The sequence below is a fragment of the Mastigoproctus giganteus genome, chromosome 12 (assembly GCF_048544385.1).
Source record: "Mastigoproctus giganteus isolate SK-2022 chromosome 12, ASM4854438v1, whole genome shotgun sequence".
Classification (NCBI taxonomy): domain Eukaryota; kingdom Metazoa; phylum Arthropoda; class Arachnida; order Uropygi; family Thelyphonidae; genus Mastigoproctus; species Mastigoproctus giganteus.
This window is the reverse complement of record NC_143586.1, coordinates 112,360,678-112,380,636: the sequence shown is the minus strand read 5'-3', so window position 1 is coordinate 112,380,636 and position 19,959 is coordinate 112,360,678. Positions and strand designations below refer to the sequence as shown.

At 36.4% G+C, this 19,959-nt stretch overlaps 1 protein-coding gene across 5 annotated transcripts in view; it reads right to left on the bottom strand.

Moving 5' to 3' along the window:
• LOC150077345 (C2 domain-containing protein 5) overlaps positions 1-19,959 on the bottom strand; it is a 992,151-nt gene that overhangs the window by 691,148 nt on the left and 281,044 nt on the right. For all 5 annotated transcript variants that reach the window (XM_090386765.1, XM_090386767.1, XM_090386764.1 and 2 more), the window contains exon 7: positions 12,655-12,810. In XM_090386765.1, coding sequence (XP_090242891.1) covers positions 12,655-12,810 — 156 coding nt within the window. The remainder of the gene's footprint in view (positions 1-12,654; positions 12,811-19,959) is intronic.

Genomic DNA, 19,959 nt, shown 5'->3' with positions numbered 1-19,959 from the left:
CCCTTGAAGTTTTTTAGGCTTTCTTCCCCTGCATTAGCTACCCACTCACTTGAAACGTTTCTGCCCCCATAACATCTAGATAATATGTCCAGTTGGGGTAACAGATAAGAACTCTTGAGGTATGTGCAAGAGTTACTTTGACCAATATTATCAGATAAATGCATGTCAGTATTACCCGCATCCCCCCTAACTAGCAGTTTCCCTGAACCTTTACGGTATCCTCAATGATACTGACAAAAACCTTTGCACCACCTTTGCTTATGTGTATCCCGTCTCTACAAAATAAATTCCTTCTACCTGCAAGTGTGGTCCATGCTGATAGAAATTTCCCCCCAAAAACCTTGCAGAGTTCTTCAAGTCTTGAGGTAATCCACAAGGCTTTTAACATATAATCCCTCCTATCGTGTCTTGGCAGAATTGCAGACACATAGGCATTGTGTCCTAGCTCGCGGCATTTCCTCAGCATGGTCCGGTATTTTTCCAAGAAATCATCAGATCGTGTATGTTTAATGTCATTAGTCCACATTAATAATAATATTCTCTTTACCCCCTCCCCTTAAACTCTGACAATCTGTTGGTGACATCATTTATAGTTGCTCCTGGCAGACATACCCTGGTTCTACTCCACTTATCCTTATTACAAAAAATATTCTCTGTTTCCTTGACAATAGAGTCTCCTAATAAAACAAAGTCCTTTTGAACCAGAGTAGTTTGCACTTGGTTTTTCTGTTTTGAGGCCCGAATCAGGTGTGCACCACCTTCACTTGGTAGAATGCTGGAGTCTTGAGTCCCTGACGAGCTTCCAGATGCATTTTTCTCGAGGGCAAGCACCCGTTTTGTCAGTGACTCAAATTGTTCCATCAGTGCACCAAATTGTAATTTAAGATCGGTGCACTCTTTACATCGATCACAAAGAAAAGAATCCCCAGGAGAACTATGATTAGTCACCAGGTCGACCTTGGAAAACATTCCAGAGGTTCCGCAACGGATTAAATCATGACTCACCCGTAAATCGCCATCGGCTATTTCCGTGTGAGTCATGATACCCTGTGACGTGTTTAAGGCAGATCTCGTAACTACCATTATAAAATTAACTAAATATCAATGAAAATTAACTTTAAAAAATTTTATCTATAATATTATAAAAATCAAACTGTTACAGGAAAACCTATAACAAAATAACCCAACAATATCTAAATAAATCAAATATTTAAAAGCAATAATCAGCAGCAATCCAATCCACTTAACTGAGGAGCCCTGACAAAGCGCGTCCGCTCACCTCAAATGCCAACACGAATGGTAGAAGGTGATTGGCCAAGTGCAACTCTCAGGTTCGGGATGCATTCTGTGTTTTATGCAGAAATGTATGGCTGTAGATTTGTGGCTTGACAGTCTGTATTCATTTTGTGCCATCCATGTCATTTATGGATATTTGTAGATGCCGCTCGATATAGTTCATATTCTGGAAATGGCAGGATATGGTAAGATCATCTGCATAGAGATATGGGTCAACAGTGTATAAAATGTGGTTTGTGATACTGTTTTTTCATATTTAAAATAGAGTGGCGCTAAGAACAGAGCCTTGTGGGACTCCTTCTATGTATGTTTGAGATAAAACCTGCTGGTACCTAACTTGGAAAGATCTGTGTCGAAGGAAGCTTTGAATAAAATATGGTAAATGGCCACTCGTATGAATAGAATTGAGATCTCAATTCTTCTCTATATCAAGGCATATCTTGATGAGATGTCAATTTCTGATGAATGTGTTTCTAATTATTGATTCAGTTTTTTGTGATGAGGTCTAGGAAAGATCTATTCTTTCAAAAACCAAACTGATTGTTACTGATTATGTTTCGGGTTTCAAGATACCATGTGAGTCAATGGTGAACCATTTTTTCCCAAAGCAAATGGTTAGAGAGATTACTCAAGCAAATGGTTAGAGAGATTGGTCTATAATTGTGAGGAATCGAATGATCTTTTCCAGGTTTCGGTATGGCTATTATATAAGAATATTGCCAGGAAGTGGGGAATATATGTTCTGAGAATATCCGATTATACAATTTTAGCAATAATGATAGTGATTTCTGACTGAGATGTTGAAGCATTATATAGTAAATTCTGTCAGGGTCAGGAGTGCTGTTTCTTGAGGTATATACAAATTCTTTCAGTTCAGATATTGTGAGTGGATGGTTATAGGGTAAAGGACATGTAGTTTTGAAGTTCAGTTTCCTTTTCTCAGCTTCAGCTTTAATTTTTTTAAAAGATGGTTGATATGTGCTTGAGGTTGACAATTCACAGAACACAGGTCCTAAGGCATTGGCAATATATCCAGGAGGGATCTCCTTCCCATTCCAGTTAATAATAGGAGAAAGTGATATATGATATTTCCTGCTTAACTTCTTTATTTTGTCCCAGATTACTTGGGTATCAGTATCTTTGTTAATTGAGGAGGCAAATTTTACCCATGAATCTTTTTTGGCCTTTTTGCTGGATGAAATGAGCTTTGGCTCTCAGTCTCTTGAAGTTAATAAAGTTTGCAGTGGTGGAATATTTGTGGAAGGCGTTCCATGCTGCATTTTTTCCCCTTTTCATCTGGCAAAAAGGCCAAAAAAGATTCATGGGTAAAATTTGCTTCCTCAATCAACAAAGATAGATGGTTTGGCAGAAGATATATCAAGACCACTGTCAATGTGATATCGATACTATACGTGTAGCAACACCTTCTATTGGTGTTTGCAATGGAATGCGCCTGGAGGGGACTGGCAATTCCATGAGTTGAGCTGCTACTCCTCCATGGGGGGGCTGTTAGTTTCAGATTAATCTTTTCTGAAGATGGTATTGTTTTTGACCGAAACAGAGATTTTTGGTGTTAAATTTGTTTCTTGTGGGCACAAGGCAGCAGGATTGTAATGGTGAATTAATTCATAGATATCATCAATATTGTTGCGAAAACCTCTGCAATTCCATTGTATGATTTGTTCCATTATTTAGTTTTGTGAGTGGAAGATGAGTCTGTCTGTTTTTGTGAGTGGCTTGTTTATATCTGTCGAGTTTTGATTTTTCTTTTCTTTTCTTGAAAAATTAGGGCATCCTGAGTCATTGCTTTCTTCCATATGATCATCTGCATGTATTACTAGCAGATCTTGGTTGGTGGTATCAACTGTGTCCATGCTTGATAGGTGAGATTGCATCACCTCAACTGGATATAATTTTTGCATATTCTCTACTGCTTGACAATGGGGAAGTCTCTGGATCCGATTTTACAATTGGATCCAGAACGTTCAGTGGTGTATTACTGCATTGGTCTACTACCTTTGATGGAAATGGATGCTGGACCGAGAGGACTGATCGAGCCCACTCCGAGATCAATGTGTCTGGAGGAATGGACACTTCCGTCTGACATGCTATTGACTGGTGACTGTAAGTAGCAGAAGTATAAGTGCATTTTGGTATACTTAATTTTACTTGTTTTCTTGCCTCTTGGTAGGAAACTTTATTTTCACCTTTATATTTTTGAATTTTTTTCCCCAAACTTCCGGAGTTCACGGTCTTTGGAGTATGATGGATAGTTACCCTTGCAATTTGGACATTGTGGAGTTAGTGCCTTGAATTCTGTTTGTGTATGAGTTTTACACCCACAGTTTGCGCATGTTGCATCTCCAAGGCATGCTGTCTGGGAATGGCCAAATTTCTGGCATTTAAAACACCTTAATGGGGTTCGGGATATATGGTGGAATGCAACAGTTTAAATATTCTGCTTTGACTGAAGCGGGTAGGTTTGGACAACTGAAGGTTAAAATTATACTCCGGGTAGGGACTGAACTGCCATATTTTCGGATCATGATCCTTTTTGTATGAGTGGCTTTTTGATGTTTAAGTTCCCGAACTAGTTCATCTGCAGGAATGTTCAATAAATCCCATTCAGTGATCACTCCTTTTGAAGAACTGAGAGTGGTATGAGGTGTGATTTCAACTGGGATTCCACTCAAGGATGTAAGACGTAATAATAGTTCAGAGTGTCAATATTTGCAGTGCGTAGCACACGCTTCTTGATTAGACCAGGTTCGAGCCCGTCACCACCAAATACGGAGGATGCGGAAAGGTCAGGGAATGACCACTGCATATCGCAGAGCAATATGGCCTTAGTTGCTAATGCTCCTAAAAACCAAATAACAAACAAACAAAGTGTCAAGAATTGGTGGTCTCTATCAATAAATCTCCAAATTGGGGACATTTCACCATTTTTGGTGAACCTGGGATTTTCGAGGCATCTCTGAATGATGAAGAGGGACAGCTTGTGTTGACAGAGAATATATTATCAGGAAAGCTGGTGATTCCTGTCTGTCAGTGTCTTGTTTCATGCTCTTCGAGAGAGAGAGAGAGAGAGAGAGAGAGAGAGAGAGAGAGAGAGAGGTCATGATCAGTATCGTGATTGTCACTTTGTTGAGAGCTCTTTGGCTCTAAACGTGGAAATTCATTTGTTTCCATCACTGCTCCTTTTAGCCCCGAGGGTTCGTTTATTCCTCAGGTTACTGGCCCCGCCACGTGGAAGCAGGAGTGGTGACCAAACGGCTGTTTAAGTTAGTAGAGTTGATTAGTGATATATATAAAGATTAAGAACAGAAAGGTGGATTGCCTTTCTAGGTTCTTACTTTTGACCTCTAAAGCACAGAACCACTTCAAGTAAACAAAATAACAGGTGCATTAGAAAATAAACAAAACTGGTTAAAGAAGCATCACAGGATCATCAAAAAAAAAAAACAAGACTGCAGTAATAAATCAAAAATAGCATGAGTTTGTAAGGGGAAGTCTGGTCTGACCAATTTAATTGGATACTATGGTCTCGCCACACAGGAACTGGATGCAAAATATAATTTTGATAACATTTACTTGGATTTCAGGAAAGCTTTTGATACTGTTCAACATGGAAGACTAGTGTACAAATTCAAGCAGTATAGCATTAAGGGCAAGTTGTTACAAAGGATAAAAGGGCATTATAGTGGGAGAAGACAGAGAGTGGTAATCAATGGACACTGATCTTCTTGAACTAATGTTATTGAGATTAGCATTAGTAGAGGCATTATTAGTGGAGTTGCAGCAGGGTTTTGTGTCTGGCCCATTGTTTTGTTCATTTATCAATGATATTGATGAAGGCATATCGGGCTTAATGTCTAAGTTTGTAGATGGCAGGGTTGTTAATGACAGTAATGACAGTATGCCACTGAAACGGGATCTAGAAAAGTTGGGCAGATACGTTGAGAAGTGGCAACTGAAGTTTAGCACTGACAAATGCAAAGTACTGCATATGGGTAGTAGTAACCCCAGAGAAATGTACCAACTGTGTGGTACTATACTCAGGGTAGTGGAGAATGAAAAGGACCTGGAGAAATTGTGCAGTCAGATATGAAGTTTTCTGAGCAGTGCAGACAGATATGAAGTTTTCTGAGCAGTGCAGACAGATATGAAGTTTTCTGAGCAGTGCAGACAGGTTGCCAGAGTAGGTTATAGCTTTTTGTCAATGATATACAGGAATTTTGGGAGCAGGGATAAGTAGGTGATTATCCCCTTGTATAAGGCAATGGTCAAGCCACAACTTGAGTACTGTATATAGGTCTGGAGCAAGGTTTACCAAAGTGTGGTCCGCGGTCCGGTAACAGTCCGAGAAAAGAAAATACCAGTCCGTGAACAACTTTTTTGAAATATATAACTATAAGAAAATTTCCTTTCCTAAAATATGTCAATTTTTATGTAAACTTTCCAAGAAATGAATTACCTATCTTTTATTTATATTTACTGATGTTAATGAATACCTAATTGCATTATCACTGGTATGCTAAATGTCCTAATGGTGGCAGTGTCATTATTTCCTGAACCTACGAGTATAATTATTCAAAATACAATAATTTACAGCTATAGCTAGGTCATGAAAAAAAAAAAATCTGCAAACACCGGTCCATGCTTGAAAAAGTTTGGGAACCCCTGGTGTGCAGGCCTCATTTTAGGAAGGATGTAGAGCTGCTGGAACGAGTACAGAGAAGGGCAACAAGATTGGCGAGGGAAATGATGAGGCCCTCTTACCAAGAAAGGCTTAAATTCTGAAAATTGCAGTGTCTGGAGACTAGGCACCTGCAAAGTAATCTGATTGAGGTGTATAAGGCATTGAATAGGTTGAGCAGGTTCAATGCTGATGGGATTTTTCCTCTTATTCAGATTGATGGGCCATAAATTCAAATTGAGGTAAGACAGTTGTAGAATAGATGTGCAGAAATTTGCCTTTAGCCAGTAGGTAGTTGACTGCTGGAACAAACTTCCATCTGTCGTTGTGGAAGTTGATAGCTTAAATAAATTCAAGGAAGAACTGGGAAAACTTTTAGAGCAAACTGATGTGTAAAACGGGATTTTTTTTTTTTTTTTTGTGATTCTATATAAGCTTTCTTTCTTGCATTATATGTCTCTGCTAATGCTAATACTTTGTAGCTTCTAAGATTACTTCCCCAAATGGTTCAGATTTAGAATTTGCTGTTGGTAATGCTATCGAATGCTCCCACTGTATAGAATTTAAAAATGTCTGAGACCACTCTAGTTACCTGTGATTACTGCCATTCTTCTTCATACACTCTGTACCTAAGTAAAAGACCCTGTCAGTCTTTTACTTGAATATTGTTAATGCATGAAGAAATGCTGCAATAATTAGATCAAGAATATTGCTTCCTCTTATAACCTATGTAACATGCTGCTGTAGAAAACAGTCATCCAATAAATGCACAAAAGGCTTGCTATTGTGTGTGTGACTCACCGAGAAATTTCAGTCACTATCTGGAAATTTAAAATTTTCCATTATAAGACATTCTGACTTACTGGCCTGCTCTATTTCTATAGTAGATTTTTGCTTTTGTTCCAGATTTTTCTACTGATAGTATTTTTTGTAACAGTGGAAGCATGAGTGTTTTTCCTCCAATAGCATGCCTTAGTTTCTAGTTTCTTGAAATTAATCAGGTTGTCAGTTGTTGGGTTATTGCAGTATAGATTCCGCACTTTGCTTTCTGCTCTTTTTTAGCTTCACAGCATCAGCATTCCACCAGATGTTGCTATGTCTGTGAGGTTTAGGAATATAGCTCAATTTGCAGCTGTTGCTAAAATGTGATCAGTAACATCATCAATAGGCTGGTTTTGATGGCTTGGTCATTAAAGGAAATAGCAGTGATGAACATGTTCCAGTTTGCTTTGACTAATGACATGTAATGTCATTAGTCTTCTGCACTGGCGAAGTGTTACTTATTCGAGGTAGTACAATATCATGGCAACTCGTGAAGGTATTCACAATATCAGATATAATTAAAATGATGCCAATTAAACTACTTTGGTAGACAGCTATAAATGAAGCTGATGCAATTGCACTAACCTATATGTTAATCATAAATATCATAAACGTTGCATAGATCTTTACAATTCTGCTATATAATGTTTTGCATTATTTGGTTTTAGAAACTGCGAATGATTCTGTCTATTTTTGTATCCAGCTTTTTTATAGCAATCTAGTTTTCATCTTTTCTTTTTTTTTTGAGAAGGTAGGGTGTCCAATGCCCATGTCATCTTCAGCATACAGATCTAAGAGGTGCCTCCGTAGCCAGGTGGGAAGGAGCAGCAGTGCATAGCACACGATTCTTGATTAGACAGGGGTTCGAGCCAGTCACCACCAAATATGGAGGATGCGGAAAGGTCAGGGAATGACCACCGCATATCCTGGAGCAATATGGCCTTAGTTGCTAATGCTCCTAAAAACCAAGATAACAAATAACAATACAGATCTAAGATTAGCTCACTCTGAAGGGTACAAACATTGATATCCATATTTGCTGATCATGATTGATCTTTATTAATTGAGAGCTGATGCTTTTGATTTTACACCTTCTGGCAAAGTATGAGAAGCAGTTGGTGGGACTGTTAGCAGAGTGTTACTAGTACAATTCATTTATGCATTGCTCTATAGGTATCTGCTGTGGATATCAGAGTACAGTTCGAGCCCAATCAGCAAATGACACAGGTGCAGGTGCAGTACAGCCATTTGTGCTGCTATATGTAGAGTGGTATTCCTGGGTTTCTGCAGCATAAGTGAGTTTGGTATGTTTAGCATAATTTGGTTCCTAGCTTCCAGACAGGTAACCTTTTGTTCAACCTAGTATTTTTGAATTTTTTTTCCTACCTTCCAGAGTTTGTAGGCTTTTCAAGTAGGCTCAATACTGGCCTTTACAATTTAGGCACTGCGGAATTTCTGCATTGCAATAAATTTAAGGAGGAACTGGAGGGGCATTTGGAGGGAATGGTGTGATTTTTTTTTTTTTTTGGCTGATGCTGCATAAGCTCATTTTGACCTAATGTCGGCATCAGGGGGGTTAATCTGATTGGTCCACTGGATACCGATGGTTCAACTGTTGATGATGCTGCTCAGTGGCTAACAAACTAAATGAGTATTTTGCATCTACATTCACACATGAGCAGTTATTCAGGGAGGGGAATGCCAAATTAAACTCTGACAATGAGCTAGATGATTTTGTAATAACTGAGAGGAAAGTGGAGGAGAAATTGTTAAAGATAAACATAAGAAAGGCATGCAAGGTGGATCGGATCTATCCAGTTATTAAAGGAGGCAGCAAAGGAAGTAAGCAAATCCTTAGCCATAATTATGAGAGCTTCCTTGGACTCAGGGGAGGTACACATGTACTAAAGATGTGCAAATGTGACCCCAATTCACAAAGGAGGATCAAAGGGTGACACAAGTAATTATAGACCTGTTAATTTAACTTCTGTTTTAGGGAAATTAATGGAGGCACTGGTAAAAGAAGCATTGCAGGATCATCTAGACAAGACTTCAGTTATAGCTTGGACACAGCATGATTTTGTTAAGGGGAAGTCTTGCCTGACCAATTTAATTGGATACTATGATGTGGTCACAAAGGAACTGGATGCAGGGAATAACTTTGATATCATATATTTGGATCTTAGAAAAGCTTTTTATACTGTTGCACATGGAAGACTGCTGCACAAATTGGAGCAATGAGGCATTGGAGGCATATTGCTGCTATGGATAAAGGGATGGTTGAGGGGAGAAGACAGGGAGTGGTAATCAATGGACACTGCTCTTTGTGGATTAATGTTATTAGTGTAGTCCCTCAGGGTTCAGTGTTGGGTCCATTGTTGTTTTCTGTATTTATAAATGATATTGATGGTATATCAGGCTTAGCTTAATGTCCAAGTTTGCAGATGATACGAAGGTTGGCAGGGTTGTTAAGGACACTAATGACAGAATGCTGCTGCAACAGGATCTAGAAAAGTTGAACAGATGGGCTGAGAGGTGGCAAATGAAGTTTAACATTGACAAATGTAAATTACTACATATGAAAAGCAGTAACCCCAGAGTAACGTATCAACTCTGTTGTACTACACTGACAGTGGTAGAGAATGAAAAGCACCTGGGGATAATTATGCAGGCAGATATGACGTTTTCTGAGCAGTGCAGACAGTCTGCAAGAGTAGCTCATAGTGTCTTGTCAATGATATACAGGAAATTTTCTAGCAGGGATAAGGTGATTATCCCCTTGTATAAGGCCACACCTTGAATACTGTATACAGGTCTGGAGGCCTCATTTTAAGATGGATGTAGAGCTGTTGGAACGAGTACGGAGAAGGGCAGCAAAATTATTGAATGGAACAAAGGGTTGCTCTTACGAAGAAAGGCTTAAGTTTTGCAGATTACAGTGTGTGGAGACTAGGCACCTGTGAGGTGATCTGATTGATGTGTATAAAGCCTTGAATGGTTTGAGCATGCTCAATGTTGATGGGATTCTTCCTATTGCTCAGAATCATCACCTGAGAGGGCATAAATTCAAATTGAGGAAAGACGGTTGTAAGATAGATGTGCAAAAGTTTGCCTTTAGCCAGCGGGTAGTTGATTGGTGGAACAGGCTTCCATCTTTTGTTGTGGAAGTTGATAGCCTAAATAAATTTAAGGCTGAGCGGGACAGGCATTTGGAACAAAAGGAGGGGTGAAATGGGAGCGTTTTTTTTTTTTTTTTTTCTGGCTGATGCTGCTTAAGCTTGCTTTCTTGCATCTTATGCCTCTACTAATGCTAATGCTAACTGCAATCCATTTGTGTATGGGCTTTGAGGCTGCATATCAGACAAAATGTGTCCCGTCGACATACTGTTTGGGGAAATGTTCAAATTTTTGACACTTGTAGCATCTGATTGGATTGGGCATATAAGAATATACACAGAAATTGAGGTATTGGGCTTTGACACTTAATGGTAAAGTTTTTGTATTGAATGTAAGATCAATGTTTCTAGTAGGAAGTTCCCATCTTTTTTGATCATTGTTTTGCTTAGTGAGTATCTGATCTTTTAATTCCTGAATTTGCTCATCTACAGTCACATTCATCAAGTCCCACTATGAAATTACCCATTTGTAACCATTTCATGTAGTATGAGGGACAACCTGTACAAGTGTTCCACATAAAGTTGGTATTTTCAGTAGAGCCTGAGAATGCTGATGGTTAGCTTTTTCAATGAGTCTTTTCACATTTTTGGATCTCCAGATCAGAGTCTTTTCACATTTTTGGATCTCCAGATCAGAGTCTTTTCACATTTTTGGTGAACCAGCCATGTTTTCTAAACACTTCTAAATTATAAATGGTGAAAGGATACCCATGGGCTTAGAAGAAAGAGAGAAAAATATAAGGAATGTTGGATATTCCCATTTTTTCATAGTCTCTTGGAGTGAGAAGAGTCATGGTCAGTTTCATTTGGGTCACTGCAAGGTGAACATCTAGGCTCAAGTGCAGGGTAGTTGCGTGGAGAAAAATTTTCCCCCAAGGTTACCAGTCCCACAACATGGAGGCAAGAGCAATGCCAACTATTGACCAAGTGATGGTCAGAAGAATAGGAGAGCAGTACATTGTTAGTATGGGTGGCAGCAACATTGTGAGCAGAGAAAAAGTTTTCAAAAGCAAATACTTACACTAGAAAGACATTAGTAAATCGCAATAGAAAAATTGCTTGGAAAGCATCCTGGCACTCAGGGCCTGATCATAAAGATACCTCAAAAAACAGAATAGATAATGGATGCAACTTCCCATGTTGCTACAATTTACATTTGCAACTGGGTTAATCAATTCACTAAATAAATGCATACAGGCAGTTTCCAAAATGGCCTCCATATTTTGAATTTTTCATTTGCAACTTCCACAACAGGTAGAATTTTTTTCCAGCAATCAACCACCCACTGGCTAAAGGCAAACTTCTGCACATCTATTCTGCAACCATCCTTCCTCAATTTGAATTTATGTCCCTCCATGTGCACAATCTGACAACAGAAAGAATCCCATTAGCATTAAGCTTGCTCAATCCTTTCAAAACCTTGGCACATTATAGCCTTAGTTGCTAATGCGCCAATAAAACCCAAATCAAATCTTTCAAAGCCTTAAACAACTCAATCAGGTCTCCTTCCAGGTGTCTAGTCAGCGGACATTGCAATTTGCAGAACTGAAGTCTTTCTTGGTAAGAGTTTCCTTCGTTCCCCTCACCAATCTTGTTGCCCTTCTCTGCACTTGTTCCAGCAGCTCTATATCCTTCCTAAAATGAGGCCTCCCAACCTGATACAGTAATCAAGATGTGGTCTAACCAATGCCTTATACAATGTGACAATCACCTCCTTATCCCTGCTAACAAAATTCCTGTATATCATTGACAAAACTCAATGAGCCATCCTGGCAGCCTGTTTGCACTGCTCAGAGAACTTCATCTCTGACTGCACAATTACCCCCAGGTCCTTTTCATTCTCTACCACTGTCAGTGTAGAACCACACAGTTGATATGCTACTCTGGGGATACTGCTATCCATATACAGTTCAGTACTTTGCATTTGTCAATGTTAAACTTCAATTGCCATTTCTCAGGCCAACTGCTTAACTTTTCTAAATCCTCTTGCGTAGCATACCATCATTATTGTCATCAACCACCCTGGCAATCTTTTTATCCATCTGCAAAATTGGACAATAAACCTGATATGCTTTCATCAATATCACTGATAAATAGAGAAAACAAAAGCATGTGGTATATGAGAAATGTATACCACTATTTTCTATTCTATATTAATTTCTATTTCTATGCTCTATTCATTTGCTTTTATAAAAATCAAAAAGGTCAATTTATTTATTATAAAAGCTTCACTGATTTCCCTTTCTTTTCATTCTTTTCTACTCTAAAAGTATTAAATCAATTGTATTTAAAAATTGTTATAAGTATTAAAAAAATGTTATTTTTATTCTATAAAGAATTTTATAAAGAACAAAATAATTATTTTGTTCTTTATAAAATTCATTTATATTTATATTTATGATATATTTATGAATATAAATCATTTATATTTATCATTTTCCTTCTGAAAAAAAAAAAATTCAAAACTGAGTAGCAAACAGGCTGAACATTTTCTGATTTTAGGTATCATAATATTTTTATTTGTCCAGATATTTTTTCAAAAACCTGAAATGAGCACAGTTTTTAATGCAATACTAGAAAAATGTTTACACAAAAAAATATTTGCTAACTTAATTCATTCTAACTGAACAAATTTAAAATAAAGAAAGGCTTAAAAATTACCTGATAATTTTGAAAATAGTGTTTGCCTAGCTTCATTTGATGCTCTTGGAGTACGTATCTTATCAATCCACTGATATTCTGGATCATCATTTACTACCAACTCTTCAACAAAGCCAAGGATACCCTGTGCTTCATATCCAAAAGGAACAGTATGACCTAAGTGATATGCATTAATAATTAAAATTCAAAATAATACAAAATCACTTTAATAATATTAACACTCCCTGCAAAACCCAAGATTATCATGAAAATTGTGCTAAATCATGCAAAAACAGAAAAATTCTCAATCATGCCACATTTATAACCTATAGTAGGGAAGGACTGCTCAACATTGAGCACATATGTGACTCATGGCACATCATTGCCCTAAAAATGGCACATATGTGACTCATGGCACATCATCACCCTAAAAATGGCACATTATTGTTCTTCCAGCCAAAGAAAAGAGAAAAAAAAATGTTTTTTTTAAATTTAAATATTCAGTACAAAAACAGAGATAGTCAATAAGAGACTGAGCAAAGAGCATACATCCTCTTTATTGCTTTTTTTTTGCCCATCATGCACAGCGTGTGTTTTATTTATTTATTTTTTTTAACTTTGCACTTCTGAAAAGAAGTTTGATAATTCATATTTTATATAACCTTGTGTGTGTTTTCAGGGCACTAATAGTTCATATTCATAAAACGAATAAGAACCGAGAACATGAAAGGAAACTTACTGATACTGCCAATAAATACAATTTAATAAAGGTAGGGGAATATGATTTTCTATTTATTATAAATATATAGGCCGAAAATGAAAGGGAAATCACTGAAGCATTTGGCATCTGGGACTTTATTAACTTGCAATCATCATTAAGTGGCATAAACAGGAAATAGAACAAAAACAAAAAATAATGTGAGGAACCGAATTATGTTTGTTTGTTTTTTAGGAGCATTAGCAACTAAGGCCATATTGCTCAGGGAATGTGCGGTGGTCATTCCCTGACCTTTCCACAGCCTCCATATTTGGTGGTCACGGGCTCGAACCCCGGTCTAATCAAGAAGCGTGTGCTACGCACTGCTGCTCCTGCCCACCTGGCTATGGAGGTGCCAACAGAATTATGGAAAAAATATAAAAAAAAAAAAAAAAACAGGAATAGATATAAAAACCTATGAAAATTTGTTTCGATGGAATTTTAAAAAGCTGATGGTTATGACTGCAACGTTATATGATATTTCTTTATTAATTGCAAAAAAAAAAAAAAAACCCAGTGGTGAAAAGTTAATCAAGACTAGTTCAGAAATGGTAGGTAAAATGCTTTAACAACCAAACAATTAATAAAACCATTCTCAGTATATCATTGTCATGATCAACTGCAACAAGATGAACTGAAGAACTCAAGATTGATGTCACAAATTGGCATAATAATAACCCCAGGGGCTCACGTCGGGTGAGTATGGGCTTGGCGCACACAGGGTCCTGAGTTGGATATCATCATTCTTCTCTTTCTTGGCGATTCCCTTCTACTTCTGACTCTCTCTCTCTCTCTCTCTCTCTCTCTCTCTCTCTCTCTCTCTCTCTCTCTCAGGGTAATTCAGAAATTTTTTTTTTTTTTGGCTGGTTCAGCATAAGCCTCAGGCTTCCTTGCACCATATTAGCTAATAATAATATCTGTGCACCAGCATGCCATTTTTTCTCATGCAAATGAACCAGTGGATACTTGTAATACAACTCAGTTAGACATTATTATTAGAATGATTGATAGAAATTTAAACATTACCGAAGAACTCGTAGGTCTCAAGCAATCACACAGAACAACAACAAACAGCACTGATATTTTTGAAAAGTTAAAATTGCATGTAGAGAATTATAATTTGGACCTGGAAAAAACTTGACAGTTTGTGTACTGAGATTCTCCTGCTATGACTGGAAAAAAGTTTGGAGTGGCTGCATTGCTACTGAAATATTTAAATCACACACTTCTCAAATATCACTGTATCGTTCACCAAAAAATCATTATGGGGAAAATCTTTAAATCCCAATTATGTTATGGATACAGTAGTAAAACATGTAAATATAATTACAGTACATAGTTTGTTTTGTAGTAAAAAAAACACATCTGTTAAAGTCTGCCACAAAACTGAAAATCTGAAATAACATCCTCTTGAAATTTTGTGGTACAACATGGAGTTCCTCAGCAAAGACTCTTCACTGCTCAGCCATTGACCTTGCTACTCCACAGCTGAATACTATGCCCTTGTCTGGTTAAATAGTCCACATTTTAACATGTGGGCTATTTAACCAGACAGTGGTGTATAACTGAATAATATATGAAAAAAAAAAAAAAAAAAAAAAAGATAAGAGATTACCTCAATCTTTTTTGTAGAATGCTTCTAGTTAATGCTCTCCAAATGTAAACAAATAAGATAAACAAATAAAATCATTTAATGAATTCTTTCACTCACAGAGTCATGAATGATCCGAGGCATTATTTCCGACCTGTGAACAAGACGATTATTCGAAAAGCTTAGTCTGCTTAAGAAATAAAAGTACTGAAAAATTTTATTAATGTGTTCATCCAAATCTCATTATCGTGACTTTAATTATTTATTACCATAGGAAGAAAAGTATTGTTCATTTAAATTTTAGAGTCGTGATTTTTATTACCATAATCAACTCTTCTGTTTTAATTATTTTGATGCAATGTATTCTTGCATAGTTTCATTGGGTTGGTTTGATGTGTTTTAGGGCTCTCAGCTTTCAATTCCAGGATGCATCGGATAATTCATGACTCCGTGAGTGAAAGAATTCATTAAATTATTTTATTTGTTTACATTTGAACAGCATTGACTAGAAGCATTCTATAAAAAAGATTGAGGTAATCTCTTATCCTTTTTTATATATCGTTACAATGTAGAATTTATTGAGCATGAATCCAGCTGAATTTTCTTTTATGCATAGTATATTACTATGCATAACAGAAAAATCAGCTGGATTCAACTTGCTTCGTGAGACTTGGATGACACTAAACCGTATATGAACTAATCATGGAATTTGTGCAAATATCCTTTAAAAGTGAAATATAATGTCTTTCCCAGTGGTGCTAAAAGACTATCAACCATATTACTCAAGAATGTCTCAAAGGCCTACAGAGGGAGTTCAAGTGCTTTCTACTTAAGTAAAAGTAAAGTGCAGCCATTATCAACCCACTGCAGGATGAAAGGCTCCTCAACAATTCATGTTGAGGGAAATGGACCATAATCTGCCAAGCTGGTCCAGTGCGGGTTGGCAGATCAACCGTATTCAGCAGTCAGGGGCTTTCTACTTAACGTATTGATAATTTTGACATTCAGTTGTGATCCTTTTTTGCAGATTGTGATGTGTTATATTGTGCCCTACACTAAATACATAAATTTGTAGTAAATTCAAAGAAAATTGTAAAATATTAGAGAAAGACTAGGGAGAACTGATACTGCATTATGTGTGATGGCTTTCCAGAGAGGACTTTTGAAATGTTTTGACAATTGAAAAGAGTGTATTTTTGAATTTTTGGAAGTGAAAAACTAATTACCAGAAAACAGATTCTTCTTAAAAGACCGCAGATCAAAATCGTCTTTTTTTTTTTTTTTTTGTCACTATGACTAATCATCCAAATGTATTTTAAATTTTTAACATTAAATTACAGGGCAGTAATAACAAATTATTTACCAACTTAATTTAGTGGCATTTCATATTTTCAAAATGAATTAGGATTAACTTTATATTCAAATAAGCAAAGAAAACTGGATCATTTCAAATATCTAAAATTCACAGTGTTAGCTTTTCTAAATATATTAGCAAAACAGACAATTCTGCATTTTCACAAAATTGTCTAAAATGAGAATCCAAAAGTGGATTCTCCTCTCATTTCAGTTAATTTTTAACAGGGGAAAGTAATGTCTCAATATTAATCAACAAATTATTAATATCCAAAGAGAAAATTGATACACAGCAAAAGAATTTTAATACTGTATTAAAAGCAACGTGTGGAAAACTTCTGCAATTCTTACAGCGGATGGCATTATCCAGTTCCGGAAGTTACTGCCTTCCAAAAATTTTTCAAATTTTGGAAAATTTGTGCTGCAATTTTGCAAGTATTTATCTCTGTAAATGAGCTTTTTGTCATTGAAATTAATCAAGAACAAACAGCAGTCTTGTCGTAGATTACAATCTTAAAAATTTGGTGCAACAACAAAATTACAACCTCAAATTAAAAAATTGGTTGGGAGGAAGCAGAAAAAAAAACAACAAAAAACTCCAAAAAATTCCTGTAATAAACTATTTTTTCTTTATAATTTTTTTTATTTATTTTTTTTACTAAATATATAAATTACAAATTTCTCAAAGTTTTAAAAATTTATCTACCTATTGTACCTGACTTTGTGACACATCGTATTTTTGGTTTGGAGAATGTGGCACATAGTAAAGTAAAATGCCACTAGCCTAAAATTATATCATAAAACATATGTAAAGCTGCACAACCATTCTGGCGCCTCCATAGCCAGGTGGGAAGGAGCAGCAGTGCGTAGCACACGCTTCTTGATTAGACCGGGGTTCGAGCCCGTCACCACCAAATATGGAAAATGCGGAAAGGCCATGGAATGACCACCGTATATCCCGGAGCAATATGGCCTTAGTTGCTAATGCTCCTAAAAACCAAATAACAAACAACAAACAAACAGCACAACCATTCAGCAGCATGATGCAAGATCATAAATCCAGCAAGACAAATTATATTATCAAGCAGAAAAGGTATGACATAACTAAGGACACTCCTAAATAGCTACTGAAAGAAAGTGAAGGAAGTTTTTTTTTTTTTTTTTGGCTGATGCTGCATAAGCTTGCTTTCTTGCATCATATGCCTATGCTAATAATAAAATCTATGATCTTGAAAATATATTGTAAAAAAGGGATTGTTATGCAGGAGCAGAAAAGAACATGACTATTATGCATAACACTATGGCTGGTAGAAATTCCCTTAAATTTTTCTAAGCCTCAGAACAAAGGAACAAAGTAGCTCTCAAGTCAAGCAATTTTCCGTCCCCAATTATACTTTCTATGTAACTTTAATTTTTCAAATGATAATTTACAGTCTTGCATTCTTTTCTATGATATCTATGATCTCAAAAATCATGATCTTCCAAAATAATTTTTTCTTTAATTAATAGTTTTATAGTGAATTTGTTAAAATGTGTAAATTTTTTCATTTCTAAGTTTTTTTTTTAACCACTTGTCTGAGTATGATACAGGCAACCATGCAGATCAAAAACTGATAAGTTCATATGTAGAATGTGCAGCACACATTCTTATGTTTCCAATTTGTTTTTAATGCAAATATTCACTACACCAACACAGAATTATGCAATTTGTGTGTAAAACAATATCTTTTTTATAATCATAATCTGATTACTGTACAGATGACAGTGACAGCCATTTGTTTCAAGATGGTAGATCAAAATAGAATTACCTCCCCATTAGGGGAGGTAATCCTATTTTGATCTACCATACACTCTTGCCCCCCAATAGATTATTGCAAATTTGGTTTGAATCAAATAGAGATGAGTTACAAACAGGTCAGACTTAAAGCAGCAGCTAACTTAACTACCCCTCCAAACTCATTGAGATATTTGAGCAGTCCAAATGAAGAGGGGGTTATGTATGTGTGATAAATTTGGTTTTGATCAGACCGTAAACAGAAATATTATTATACAATACATACATATAACAATCTAATATAAGCTAACCAGTGTTTGAATAACAGACTACAAAAAGATGAGACTTTTAGGAAAACCCCAACTGTTAAATGATTAATTGTTTGGCAATGGTAGGAAGACATCAGTGGACTACAAGTGAGCATAAGGGTGGAAACACACTATTACCACCTCATGGGACTTCACGTCATTTCACTCTTTAGTGTAAACTGTGAAGTCGATCATAGGAAACACATTATTACCACGTCACATTATATTATGTGTTGTTATCTTTGGGGAAAGCTGAAGCAAAACGAATTGCCACAGTTCATCCTCTTCAACAGATTTTGAAGGTTTAGAAAATGCATGTGCTTTTATTATAGCCGAGAAAACGAAAGAGAGTAAGCAATGGACACATGACAAACTGGAAGAGAACAGAAAAAGGTGAATTCCATCATGTACTGCAGGCCTTAGAAGAAGATGAAAATTGTTTTAAGATGTACTTATGGATGAATAAAGAAGAATTTAATTTCCTATATAATCTAATTAAGGATGACATAAAAAAAACAAAATGTGCAATTTCAAAATTCAGTCAGCATTAAGGAAAAATTAGTTGTATGTTTAAAGTAACTTGAAATACTGTAAATTTGATTTTGAATAGGGATTCAGTCAAAATACAAAACAAAGTTTTTTAACACATTTAATAACAACAAAAAAACTTCTCAATGCTAAAAACTGAACTTGTAGGAAATTGTTATGAGTTGAACAAATTGAAATGATCAAGCTGTTCCACCTCTAAATTTGTTAATTGTAATACTGTTGGTCTATTTTCCTCCTTTGGCCATTTTTAAGAGTCTATGTGACTGGACATTGCGGTGAGTATGCAGACTAGCTAGTTGAAGTGGAGGGTGTTTCAGAATAGGCACAGGGGCAATGCTGACCTCAGTAATTTGGTGACGTAATATTATATAGCACCTTTGTACAATCTCACATTTTCTATCAGCAATGTTTCCCAAACTAGGGTCCACAGACACCTGGGGGTCGGTATATCAGTTCCAGGAGGTCAGAAAAATTGTAGTTGACCATATATATATATAATATATGCATATGTTATATATATATATGGGTCCACAAATGTTTTTGAGCCGAGGAAAATCACACATTTTCCTCTGCTCACACTATCAGGCCTCCCAAAATTTCTGCTCGAACAAAAAAATGTGAGCTCCTGAAATGTGAGTCGGCATTGTAGGCCGACTCACATTTTCATCTTGTATATACAGACAATGACAACAGTGTGTCTCCGACCAATAAACTAAATGGGAAATATACCTCCCACACATTTGACATTTCACATTAGCATTATTTGAGGCATATGATGCAAGAAAGCAAGTTATACAAGCATCAGCCAAAAAAACACGCTTCCCATTTCACCCATCCGATCACTCCAAATGTTTGTCTAGTTCAACCTTAAATTTATTTAAGCTATAAACTTCCACAACAACAACAGATGGAAGACTGTTTCAGCAATGAACTACCTGCTGGCTAAGGGCAAACTTCCACACATCTATTCTACAACTGTCTTACCTCAGTTTGA